Below are 13,512 nucleotides of genomic sequence, written 5' to 3' on the forward strand. Positions count from 1 at the left end.
TATGGGGACACCAGGAGGGCAAAGGCTAGGTTTCCAATTGAGCCCTCTGTCCCCAGAACAGCTCAGGTGCCTGTCAATATCCGCTGGATGAGACAGTGAAACGATACTTGCTTCTCTTGCTTCTAACTCCCGTCTGATGGGGAGTTTAACCGCTCTAGGGTCCTTTCTTCTCCTCTCCACCCCTCCTCCTTCGGAGCCTGGAAGCAGCTTATGAAAGTGGAGGGTGTGAGAACGGAAGAGGACGGATTTACATCCTCAGGAGAATCGAGTCCTGTTGTATGAGATGAGGGCTGACAGCAGTGGCAGGTATTAGTGGGTTAAGGCTGGAAGGAGAGCAACTACCCCCACCCCCAGGCTGTCTCCATTCACCCTGGCTAGAAATGACCTCTTCCCCTCCCCGTACACATGAGCCCATGCCCGAGCATAGTTCCAGTACTGAAGACCCCATCCCCACAAAAAGACTTTCTACATTGTCATTTAGAAGGGGGGGGGGTGAGGAACAAAATGAACAGAGACATGAAGTGTTTAATCCCATCCTGGAATAACTGCATCACAGGGCACACCACACTTTACAGCCTATGTCATGCCTGGTTTTTAGTTGGGGCTTTGTGGCTCTGATCAGAACTTCGGAGCTGTGCTTTCTGACACGGCGTCTTTCTGTGCTTCCCTCCCTGGCTTTTCTAAGGATGGAAATATTCACCACCAACCGTGCTGTGGACATTAGACTCCTGTCCTTCTGTCACACCACGTCTATGTCATCGGGGTTTGGAGGGATTCTGAGGGTGCCCTCTCTCCACCCCAACCTCTGGAACTGCAACATCTCCCTTGTCCAGAGAGTCTCCCATGGTTGCAGCTCTTCTGGGGTCTTCTCTTCCCCCTATTGTCTTGGCATTTGCTCAGCAATGACCCCTTGTTGACCTGTGGTGGTTCCATTGCTCCAGTGAAGGGACTGACTCCCCTTCCCGTGCAGGGACTGCACCTCACCCCATCCCCAGGTCTCTCCCAACCATAGCCTGGTTCTGTGGGTTCCACGGTGAGCCAACAACCGCAGGTGCCAACAACTACAGGGTCTGTGCCAAACCCTAGATGCCTGTCTGTATAGACACATGGTCTTGGGGTGAGGAGCAGCAGGGGAAGAGTCGCTGTAAGACACAACTTGTCTTTGTCCTGGGATCTAACCCTCCACGCAGCTGATATGAGGCTGAGAGCTGGCCTAGGGGGTCTAGAGACAATGCAGTCCAGTGAAGGTGAGACCCCTTTATCCTGGACCCCAGGGCCTCTGAGCACAGCAAAGCTCTAGGGCGCCCGCCCCCTGTCTCTTCCCCTCCCAAGCCTGTGTCACCAAAAAATCGTCCATTGATCCAGGCTTAAAATAACCCCTGGCATCTGCAGTGAGCCCCACGGGGCGGGCAAGAGGAGCCGAGTGTCTGCCTGAAGGGCACCCGCCCCGCCCCCAGCTCCCAGTGCTGGCAGCTGAGTGTGTGAGTGTGCGAGTGTGCAGGTGGTGTCAGGGTGTCCTCCTGGGTGTGAATGATAGAGTGCACACCGGGGGCAAGGGTGACGCTCAGGGCCGTCACTGCACTTGCACTATGGGCTTGCATGGGCATTTCCCTGCCTAACTCTGGCTGTGGGAGCCTGGGGGCTCCTGAAACTCTGCGGACATTAGCAAAAGCAAGTGTTGGGCCTCCGTGTCTGCATCTTAGATGGTAGGGCTGTTGCTCCGTACAGTTGTGGACAGGAAGGTGTGGAATTTACTAGACAGAAACGTAAGAACAGGAGTGAGGGAAGTGGCTTGTTATGGATGGCACAAAGCCAAAAAGAACCAGGGTCTGGCCTGGAGCCATGCTATGAGGCCCAAGCCTACCTTTGCCAGCGCTAGAATCCCCCACTGTCCTGGGGAGGTGCTTCTTCCCCAAGACTTGTACATGAGCAGTCAGTGCCGAAGGCCTCCCTTCAGTGGCTTCTCCCGTTTCCTGTCCTGAAGACATCCCTGTTCACTGTGGACCTGTTACCATCCCTAATCTGTGAGGGCCCATCCATCTTTCTAGACCCTAGTTTTCTCATCAGCAAGATGGGCAACTAGCAGTTTTCACCCAGCTACAAGGAGAAGCCAAAAGGCCCCAACTGGAAAGCCTAGGCAAACCACCTGGGAGCGCCCCTGCAGAAGACAGTGACATCAGGTGCCACTCAAGTCAGAAGGTGACTCCTAAGCTCTGTGTCTTCTATTTCCTCCAGAGAGTCTAGGGATGTCAGACTCCCTGCTAGTGCAGATGCTGGCACCAGGAGGGGGTCTGGAGGGAGGGCCCTGGGCTGCCTTTGTCTCCTGAGAGAGGCAGCTCGTGACTCAGGCTCCAGCTGCCTGTGGGAGGGAGGGGGCGACCAGGCTCCTGAGGTCTCAAGGGAGCAGCAAGATTGGGGGGGGGGGGGGGCTGGGCGCTGCGACTCAGCCTGCCAGCCCCAATCGGCATACTGTATCCTGACCTCCGCCCACCTTGTTCTGGTAACCCCTCTCCCTGTTTGCACCCACCGTGTTAATCCCCCTTCAGGATTCCCCTAGAGGCCAGAGCCGGTGAGAGAGGGCTGGTGGAGGTCAGACAGGGCAGCCACCAGGTCAGGGAAGTCCTATTGGTCCATGCTGCCCATGTCTGGGGGTAACGCCCAGTCAGCTCATAACGTGGGCTGTGGGCGTGTCCTGATCTCCCTTATTTGTACAGCCTTTTTTTTTTTTTTTTTTGGTTCTTTTTTTTCGGAGCTGGGGACCGAACCCAGGGCCTTGCGCTTCCTAGGTAAGCGCTCTACCACTGAGCTAAATCCCCAGCCCTTGTACAGCCTTCTAAAGTGTGTGATTCCACACATCCAGGCCCCTCTTGCTCTAGCTGCAGCTACCTGAAGGCCCCCAAAGACCCCTCATACAAAGAACTAGATGTTTATAGCTTCAGCAGTAGAGAGCTTGCCTAGTGTGCACAGGAATTCTATCCTCAACACCACGAAAAGAAAAAAAGGAAAAAAAAAAAAGCCTGGTGTGGCAGCGAACACCATCACTTGTAAGAGTTCAGAGCCATTCGAGACCAGCCTGAACTACATGGGATCGCGTCTCAACAAACAAACAAACAACAAAAACAAAAACCAGTTACAGTTTTCTCCTACTCCACCAGTCTTTTATCAGTCTGCACCCTTGAACTTGCCTCTGGCCACACCCCTTTTGCAACCTGACCAGCCCCTCAACCCCGCCTCTCCTTGGCTCCGCCCCAGGCCCACCCCGCCCCATCTTTCCGACCTAACAGCTAGTAGTCAAGGCCTTGACCTCCTGACCTGCACCGATAGACTTTCTCCCACCGGGGAGATGCTGAATTTTCCCAGATTCTCTAAAGCTTGGGGATCCATCCCGTCCCGCCCCTCCCCACTGCCTGCTTCACTCTGCCGAGTCCTGGGAGGACCGTGAGAGCTGGGTAATCTTTAGAGGCTGTTTTTGTTTTTAAAAGACACGGGCCCCTGAACTGGATATGTAGCTGAGTGTGATCTTGAACTCCTGATCTTCCTGCGTCCGTTCCCAAATGCTGGGATTACGTGTGTGAGCCACTGTGCCACGTTTTGTACTGTGCTGGACGTGGGACTAAGATCTCCAAGCATCTAGGCAAGCATTCTACCGACCCAGCCACATCCCCAGCCAGGAGCCCCAGCTGGGAGATATAGAAGCAGGCCTTGAAAAATGCTACCAACTGCTAAGGACAGTACTGTCTGGTCCATCCTTGCTGACAAGAGGTGTGTATGTGTATTTGTGGTGGTCGGCAGGGCTTCCCCTCTGGCCTCTCTAGTGGGCCCCCACCTCCACCTTGAGCCCCCAACCCTGGAGCTGCCAGGCAGGAAGTGAAAACGGCCTGCAGGAAACACCAAAAGGAACTGAGACTTCAGCCCTCTGCCCCCACCTGTTAGTCCCTGGGGACCTTGGGGAAACCAGACCATCCAAAGGAAAGGACCAAGCTTGGGTGGGCGACTCCCACCCCCTTGGGTATGCATACCAGGAAGGGGCAGGAACCCCAGTTAAGCTCCGCCCATCACTCATTGTGATTTGTGTCTCAGAGCTACTCTTACCGGTGTGAGATCATCTCAACTCTCAGGAAGGTCGTGCCCCCTACAGAGGTCATTAGAAAGGTCAAGGCCGGGGTTGGGGATTTAGCTCAGTGGTAGAGCGCTTGCCTAGGAAGCGCAAGGCCCTGGGTTCAGTCCCCAGCTCCGGAAAAAAAAAAAAGAAAAAGGGGAAAGAAAGGTCAAGGCCATTGTCCCTTTGGTCCTTCTGGAAAAAGACACCACTTGAGGTTTTGCAGAAAGGAAGTGCTTGCTCTGTGCCTGTGACACCAGCAGAGCCTTCAAGGGACCAGATGCTCAGGTGGAAAACTTGACAAGCGTCAAAAAGCCCAACTGGGAGTGTTTAAAGACAGAAACCTACTGAATGTGACTTTCACGATGGAACTTGGAAGGAAAAAGCTGGGGGAGGGGGGCAGTGTACACTAGCGGAGTTACAGCTTATGGGAGCTTACAAGAGTCAGGACTCTCTTTCCTCCACGTGGGTCTGGGATCACTTTTGGGTTTCCAGGATTGGCAGCAAGCACCTTTACTCCGAGAGCTGTCTTTGACCCGAGATGGGACTTTCAAGTACGGTTATAGCTGACATTATAGATGACAGCATACACAGAGGCTGGTCCTCTCTGGGCCACGGCCAGCTCTCCTCAGCCTCCACTGAGGACATCACGATGACCCTTTCAGCTCACATGCAAAAGAGTCCCTTGATTTAGGTTTTACTAATTGTTTTAACCAGACATGAGTCCCTTCCCACTTCCAGCCATTGTTAGGGAGATGAAGTGCAGAATGGACAAGGACCCCTCAGAAAGTAACACCTATGACAAGGAGGAAGGGGGTGGGGGAGGTGGGAGTAGGGAGTGCTAATTTCACTGTCTGGCAGTACAGCCCTTGTGTGTGTGTGTGTGGGGGGGTAGTGTCCCCACTGTGGGGGGGGTAGTGTCCCCACTGTGTGTGGGGGGGTAGTGTCCCCACTCCTTTTCCCCCTCCAATTGCTTTTCCTGCCTTTCCCAAAGAGCTCCCTTCTTAATTATGACAAAGACGATGCCAGGTTCTCTCACGGCCTGGTCTTCGGTGTCCTCACTATGAAATGGGGACGTGTGTGTGACTTCTCTCAGGTTCCTTCCCACTCTTCTCCTTTATTGGCCGAAGACCAGAGAGAGAACTTTGTACCCATCCCCCATTTCTCAAAAGAAACTGAGACTGAGGGAAACCATGTACCAGCCAGAGGCTTAGCTGGGATGGAGGGGTGCCAAAGGTTTGTATGTCAGGGCCCCATGGGGGTTTCACTAGCTTTTTTCACCCCCAGAGCCTAGACCCTGGTTATAGCCAGGTGGCCAGGGACAGTTCAGACTCCACCAGCCCCAGGCTAGAGTGGACAGCAATGGCCTGACTGATGCCTGTGTCACCTACCGTTGTCATTCGATCTCACCCTACTCCTCGCCTGACCCCTGGAGAGAGGGGCATCTTAGAAATGAATGTTCAGGTCCTGGAGGCTCTAACTGCCACTGGGTACCATTTTCTAAGCTAGAAAGGGAGTGTGCGGGAAAGCCAAGTGTTGCCAGGCAGCTGTGGTGAGTTCAGAGGGACTGGAAGGCAGGGCCAGGATTCAGACAAGACCCCGCAGAATGGGTCCACTTCTGATTCCCTTCCTATACAAGCTAAAGTTTGGCTTCCCTGTGAGGAAGAGGGCAGGCAGGAGGCATGATGGCTCCCTCTGAGTGTGCAATGTACCCCAGGAACTAGATAGAGAGAATTGGTAGCTTCAGAGCCAAGAGCCTCACTGTCGGGGGTTGGGGGGCAGCTTCCACAGGGGTGGTCGAGCCTCGGGTCAGCACAAGCTAGGCCAAGAAAGCCCAGCTCAAGGGGAGAACGGTTCACAGAAAGAGCACAAAGGATCTGAGCTCGGCCTGCTGCAGAGCCCCAGGCCTGCCTTGGCCTCTCTGTGAGGGAGTTGCTGCATAGGTCACTGCCCAGCGCACTGCTCATAGTGGCCTCCAGCTGGCCTCTGAGAAAGATTACCACCAGGATGTTCCATCAGCTTCCATTTAGACTCCAACCCGAGACTACAGACCTCCGCCTATGAATCACAGGTCTCTAGAAACAGCCATCATGGTGAAGATGGCATCTTACATGTCCTGGCAGACTCGGTCAAAGAAATCCATGGGTTACAGACACCAGAGACTCAGCACTACTCTGCCCAGGCCTCTCCTCTACTCCCCGCTTATTCTGAAAACTGATCTTACAACTAGGGTGTAGCTCACTGTGGAGTGCTGTGTAGCATGGGTCTGGTCCCCAGTACAGTGAAAGATAAAATTACAGAGAATCTTGTACTAAATACCACAGCCCAACGACCATCAGCAGCTGCTTCAAAGCAGAACAGCGCCCACAGCAGGAATTAAAAAAACACAGCACCCAGGTACAGATTATGCATCTTCCCCACAGCCTTTCTTTATTTAGATTAATTTTGGTTTAACAGTACCTTCCCCGCCCCCAGCTGAAAGGAAAAAACCTCTTACTCATAGCGCCTGTGTTAGTCAGTTTTATATTACTGTAACGAAACGCCCAAGGCTGAGTAACTTTATGAAGGAATGAGATTGATTTTAGCTTACAGCTCTTCAGGTTCGAGGGCCGGCATCTGATGATTGCCCTCTGTCTGGTGAAGTCCAGAGTTGGCACAGCCCATCACGCGGCGGGAGGGGGCGTGTTCATTGTCTCTTGTCTCTCTTTGTATCTTGGGGGCTTGGTCCTGATGGCTTGACCTCATCTTAGTCACCATCCAAGTATACCACTTCTAAACACCGTGAGATGAATTTAAAAATAATAATAATAAAGGGAAAAAAATCAGAATTTAAAAAGATTTCAGTTTTGGTATCATTTGGAGACCTGGTCTCACCATATAGCGCTGGTTAGCCTGGAACTCGCTATGTAGACCAGGATGGCCTCCAACTCAGAGATCTGCCTGCCTCTGCCTCCCAGTGTTGGGATTAAAGGCCTGTGCCACCATTCATGCCCATCTTATATTTGATAACTTGTAAAAGTGTGTGTGTGTGTGTGTGTGTGTGTGTGTGTGTGTGTGTGTGTGTGTACAAACTGGAGCTGTGAGAGCTGGTTCCTTTACAGACAAGGATATTCCTGGGGCTGAGTTACGGGTGGTTTTCAGCGGCCAGATATGAGTGCTGGGGAACTGAACAACTGGAGTTCTCTTCTAGGACGGCACATATACTTAACTGCTGAGCCACGTCTCCAGTCCGTCATCCAAAATTTTTAGAAAGAGATTTTCGTTTCCAGTCTCTGACTCATTAAAGAGATTAATATTCAGCACTTAAGCCTACCCAACCATCGGAAGGCACACAAACTTAAAAAAACGACCTCAAAAATGGAATGTTCTCAAGCCCAAAGCTAACACGGAAACAATCTCCTGCGGGTGGGAGCCTGTGGCCTGTAGTGTCTGGTTCTGCTGGGTTCAGCCCCAGGTAAAGGTCTCCATCACTGAAGGGTTGAATTCTTTTCTTTTCCAAGCTGTTGGGTGAAAGTCCATGAGCCCAGTAGGGCTCCCTGGGCTTCTCCGCTGCTGCTACTGCTCAGGGCCAGCTGTCTTGGTGGTCACCAGCTCAGTGGAGCCCAGTTCTGTGGCTGGCACTGGGATGCTGTGGCACGACAGGATGTTGTCTGCATCTTCTTTGAATGGAGGCCAGTTAGGAGCTGAGGCATGAAGGGTTTCCGAGGGGGGTACAAAGACATTTTCCAGGGACTCTGGGGTGGGAGAAGGACCAGGTAAGAAAGATCAGGATTGAATCCCACGCCCCCAACGCCTGTTCTAGAAGCTTCCTCTGGGACAGCCCTAGGAGGAGGAAGTGGGACAGCACATGACAAGTCTTCAAGACAGGAAGTGCTGAGTCCAGAGACTTGATGAAAGGTGAGGGACTCTAAACATTGGAAGAGGGGTGTCTGGTCAGCCCACTGGGCATAACCTAGGATCAGGGCCCTTGGGTTCTCCAAGGGCAGGGCAGACACCTTCATCCCAAACATCTCTTCTTGGGCTCTGGATCCTCTTGCTTGGATTAAGGTTTGGGCTGTGCTGTACTCCCTGCTTTATGACAGCCTCATAGTCAACTCCAGGACTCCCTCAGTCCTGTGTCCTCGTTCTGACCTCTCTTAATCACCAAAGGGTTGCGGCCTCCACACCACAGCCGCCCTTACACTCCCCAAGATGCAGTTCTCACCTTGCTGGACTCCTTCGGAAGTGTCCAAGGAGGCTGTCCTGCGCTGTTGCCGCCACCTCCAGCCCACCAGACTCACCAGACCCACCAGGGTCAGTGCCAGCACCAGTCCCAGGAGCGCGGGGGCACCGAAGAGCAGCGCCACATCGGGTCTCAGCCCGGAGCCCTCCTGAGGCTGCAGAGCTGTCCCGGGCTCCAGGCTGCTTGCTGTTGGTAGAGGGGATGAGGGGATGAGGGGATGAGGGGATGAGGGGATGAGGGGATGAGGGGGTGAGGGAATGAAGGGGTGAGGGGATGGGAGGTGAGGGGATGAGGGGATGAGGGGCTGGGAGGGAGACAGGGAGAGGAAGAGGGAGAGGCTAACAGTGAGGGCCATGGGGGAGGGGGCCCGCTGGTTCCAGGGTCAGCAGAGGAGCACGCCTGGTAGGCTGGAGACCTCGGGACAGGTCACGCCTATCCCCATGCCTTTGCTTACCATGTCTAGTTTCCGGCGTGTAGAAGAGCTCACAGGACACGCAGTTTCGCACCAGAGGGTCGAAGCACTCAGTCTGATTGCACTGGGTGGACACCGGGCTGTCCCGGCTCCTCCGGCTTCTGACCCGGAGCCTCCTGACGCCCATGTCGCCGCCGCATGCAGCTGGGACAGTCTGGGCTCTGGGTCTCTCTGGTCTAGAATGAAACCGCGACGCAGCATCCTCCGCCCCGCCCTTGCCTGCTGGGGTGGGACCACTGGGGTGGAGCTGCGACCTCGCCTGGAACCCCAGACCTCTTTCACCTGTAGTTCCTGCATTAAACCACTCAACTGTCACAGCAGACACGACAGACAGCTGAGCATCCTCTGCGCTGGGGGTTGGGAGGATGTCACACTAGAGCCTGCTCTTGGACAGCAGAGGGACCCTGCAGTCACCTACCCTCCCCAGGCCCCTGCTGCTGTGCCTCACTAAGACCAATTGTTTCCACTAACTCTCTGCCTCCAAGTCCCTCCTGCTTCCTGCTCTGCCCAATGTCGAGACATCAACAGTCTTGAGTGGCCTGGCAGAATGGCCACAGTGGAGGAACACCTATAAAAGACTTCCTAGTCTCACTGCCCTCTAGTCCTCCATATCCTTGCACACTGCCTGTCCTCGCCACCCTGGACTCCACAGGAGTGGGTAAGGTGTGGGGCCTGAGGACCACCAACGCAAGTCATCACCAACAACAGTAACAGGAAGGTTTAACTGACAAAATGCCATGGAGTTGGTAGAGAGGTGAAGACAAGGGGCCAGTGTCGGCAGAGCCTGGTGTCATAGATGGGGAGGCTAAGGTGACCTGTGACCTGTGGGACAGGCTGGAATAGCAGAAGGCTTGGGCTCTGGTAGAGCAGGATGCTAGGGAGCCACACAAACTTTCAGCAAGTGGAGCCCTGCGGATTAGCAAGGGACCTCCCTGTTCCCCAGTTCCTTTCCTAGGGCATGAACTTGTTCACATCTGAGCCTTGCCAGGCCCCTGCTGTATCAGGTTCTGGCACCCATCCACCCGTGTTCTCTCCCACCTGTCTCTCATCAGCATCTCTCAGACCCAGCCTCAGTCACACAAAGCTCTCTGGGTCTTGGATATACGCAGCCTCCTCCCCAGGGGTCTTGGGCTGGAAAATGCCAGAGGAGCTGTCAGCTAGGACCTGGGGCTTGGAGTTTCCTGGTGGACCTCATGGTAGGTCATACAGACCTCTGAGCTCTCAGGGTTAGTGACCTAGGGATGTCTTTAACAGATTCAAGGGATGGGGAAACATGGCCTCTGGGCTACACATACTGGAAACAGACCTAGTCACTGCTGTGGGATGCTGGGCAAGAGGGGAGAGCACCTTTGTTATGGACGGATGGGGTCCAGCCAGAGTGTGAGGCCTGGCATGGAGGAGACCTCATGTGTTTTGAGTGTGTGTCTCTCTCTGCCCTGCACTTTAGTGGGAAGGGCCCTTTGGCTGCTTCAGGTCGGAGACTGGGTGGAGAGGCACAGAGGCAGGTGCTCTGGTCCAGACTAGGGGATGATGCAGAGCTGATCATAGGGTGAGGGGATTAGAATTGGCAAGAGGAGATCCTGAGGACCCAGCCAATCTAGGGGTTCTGGCCCATTGCCTGTCCATCCCCTTGCCTATGGGCCAGAAACTCCACAGCAGGAAGGTGTAGGCGTCAGGGTAGCTGCAAAGGAGAAGTGGGGTCTGGGGGGTGGGGTGGGTGTTAGTGTGGGTGTATGGGGCTGTGGGGGGAGGGGGAGGGTATGGAGAGGAGCCAGGGCAGGGACAGCCCTTCCTTTCTCATAGGACAGAGGCATGAAGGTAAGACTAGAAACTTCGCCACAACCCTCTGCCCACACCTACCTCTGTCACTAACTGGGCTGCTGTTACTTGTCACTCTTAGGGCCATGGAGTCCTGCCTATGCACCAGGCATCCCAGCTTTTGTGTCGGGCACTGGAGCTGAATGGACTGAGGCTTGTGGGAACCCAGGGCCAGGATAACAGCCAGGAAGCCAGCCTGCAAGCAGGAGTTACTTCACTACAGAAGATCCCTAGCTGTTCCGGTTCTGACAGCAGACAGAGGTCATCTCGGGGTATCAAGCAAGAGGGCTGGCACTCACAGTCACAACTACAAAGTCCTTCGCCTCAGCCAGAGAGGGAGGTTTGATGTCTGGAAGGACGGGCGCAAAATTAGTCACTTGACACAAATGATTGTCAGGCATTTCCTACGGGTCCAATGGAGACAGGCGCCAGGCAAAGCTAGAGGCAGCCGAGGGAGGCCTGTGGGATTCTTGTCTGTGGTGTGTCCAGGTGCCTGACCTCAGCCAGACATTTTCACTTGAACCTCTGAGGTGGGGTGGGGGCAGAGGCTGTGGTGGTCCTTGAATCTCTACTTGGACGGTTTCGTTTCAACGGTTAAGAAGAGAGATTTGGGGACTAATGGCGTCACTCCGTTGGTAGAACGTTTGCCTAGCACGCGCAAAGCTCTGGGTTCCAGTCCCAGCACTGCAATGACTAGGGTACTGGAATACACCTGTGTCTCAGCATGGCACCGGGGACCTGGGAGCCCAGAAGGCCAAGGTTATCCTTTGGCTGCATAATGGGTTTGAGGAGTTCATCCTGGGATACACAAGACCCAGAGATGGGGCTGGAGAGATGGCTCAGCGGTTAAGAGCACTGACTGCTCTTCCAGAGGTCCTGAGTTCAAATCCCAGCAACCACATGGTGGCTCACAACCATCTGTAATGGGATCTGATGTCCTCTTCTGGTGTGTCTGAAGACAGCTACAGTGCACTCATATAATAAATAAATAAATCTTTAAATTAAAAAAAAAAAAGACCCAGAGATCCAGAGAGAACAAGACCAGGAGCAGGAGAGAGGGGGAAGGGGAAAGAGAGCACACTGGTGCAGGAAGTGCTAGGCTACACCTCAATGTATTGTTAATTCTTTTTTTCTTTTTGAGACAGGGGTTCTCTGTGCAGCTCTGGCTATCCTGAAACTCCCTATGTAGACCAGGCTGGCCTTGAACTCAGAGGTTTATCTGCCTCTGCCTCCGGAGCACTGGGACTAAAGGTGTGCACCACCACCACCAGGCTACTTGTTTACTTTTTAATACTAACTTTATAGGCATGTGTGTCTGAGTATACGTCTGTGTGCAGTGTGTGTAGGTACACCCTCAGAGGTCAGAAGAGACCATAAGATGCTCTGGAGATAGACAGATGTGAGTCACCCTGGGAACTGAACTCCGGTCCTCTGCCAGAGCTCAGTACTCTTTTTTTTTTTTTTTTTTTTTTTTTGGTTCTTTTTTTTTTTTTTTTTTTTTTTCGGAGCTGGGGACCGAACCCAGGGCCTTGCGCTTCCTAGGTAAGCGCTCTACCACTGAGCTAAATCCCCAGCCCCTCATTTACTCATTTTTAAGGTCACCCTTCTGCGTCACAGACCATTACTAGCTTCTTTTTTTTTTTTTTTTTCTTTTTTTACAGAGCTGGGGACCGAACCCAGGGCCTTGTGCTTGCTAGGCAAGAGCTCTACCACTGAGCTAAATCCCCAACCCCTACTAGCTTCTTATAAAGGAGTCGATTCACAGAATTGACGGACAGCAGCGTGGGGTAGTGTTCTGTGGTGGTGTGGCTTCTGTGTCCCCTTTGGGCTAGCCACCTTCTCAAGCCAGAAGCTCTTGTGTGTCACTTTTGACTATGAGATAATCAAGAAGTCAGTTTCAAGTTCACTGTAGTGCTTGTGCATTTTCCTTTTAACAGGGTTTTGTTTAGCCCTTTGTTTTATCTTTTTTCTTTTCTTCCTTTTTTTTTTTTTAACCTTTTAACGTTATTTATATATCTGTTTAGAACAGACAGGATTTTGCCACAGTGCAGAGGCAGGGGCTGGCCTCAAACTTCAGGGCTCAAGCAAGCTTCCTACCTCTGCCTCTTGAGTAACTGGACCAGCAGGCTCATCCCCCCAGCCCAACCTTTCACCCATTTAAAAAAAAAAAAGTACAATTTTTTTTTTTTTGGTTCTTTTTTTCGGAGCTGGGGACCGAACCCAGGGCCTTGTGCTTCCTAGGTAAGCGCTCTACCACTGAGCTAAATCCCCAGCCCCAAAAGTACAATTTTTACTTCGAACAATTCGATGTGACTTTGGTGCGTTCTTCTCTCTCCCCCACTGCTGAGGACAGTACCTAGACTATGCCAGCCCTTGGGGGTGGGGTTGGGGCAGGAGGATCAGGAGTTCAAGATCAGATTGGGTCACACAAACCCCTTGCTTCAAAACACCAAATTTTTATTTTATTACTATCTGCATGTGAGTGGAGCGCGTGTGTGCCATGGTGCACACGATGTCCGAGGGCAGCTCTGGAGAGTTCTGGAAGGCACACTCACGTGGCTTGTGTAGCAATATAAACGGCCTATTCATATTATATTCTTGAATATAAAATGAGGGACTTTGAAGCCAGGCGTTGGTGGCACCCACCTTTGATCCCAGCACTTAGGAGGCAGAGGCAGGTGGACCTCTGTGAACTTGAGACCAAGAGTGAGTTTCATCACAGCCAGGGCTACAGAGAAACCATCTGGAAAAACCAAAAATAAAAATTAAAAAAGATGAGGGACTTCGTTGCTGAAACCCTTTCTAATAAATTTTAGCCTTTCTGATCTCAACCTTTTCATCTGCTAAATGCTGGCTTTGAACTCAAAGCTGAGGATGATCTTCAACTCTTGACCTTTCCGA

The 13,512-nt window shown here is 52.9% G+C and overlaps 1 protein-coding gene and 1 long non-coding RNA gene across 2 annotated transcripts; one reads left to right on the top strand and one right to left on the bottom strand.

Annotated features, from left to right (window-relative positions):
• Positions 1–6,497: 6,497 nt before the first annotated feature.
• On the bottom strand, positions 6,498–8,949 carry Tnfrsf13c (TNF receptor superfamily member 13C). The gene is given in 3 exon segments (NM_001431971.1): positions 6,498–7,833; positions 8,304–8,507; positions 8,776–8,949. Coding segments are annotated over 3 exon segments (528 nt in total). The 5' UTR covers positions 8,921–8,949; the 3' UTR covers positions 6,498–7,654.
• Positions 8,950–10,571: 1,622 nt separating this feature from the next.
• Positions 10,572–11,626, top strand: LOC148004894 (uncharacterized). The gene is made up of 2 exons (XR_015625806.1): positions 10,572–10,611; positions 10,694–11,626. It is a non-coding gene; the product is annotated as an uncharacterized LOC148004894 (long non-coding RNA).
• Positions 11,627–13,512: the final 1,886 nt, after the last annotated feature.

This window comes from Rattus norvegicus, chromosome 7, assembly GCF_021556685.1.
Source record: "Rattus norvegicus strain SHRSP/BbbUtx chromosome 7, alternate assembly SHRSP_T2T, whole genome shotgun sequence".
Classification (NCBI taxonomy): domain Eukaryota; kingdom Metazoa; phylum Chordata; class Mammalia; order Rodentia; family Muridae; genus Rattus; species Rattus norvegicus.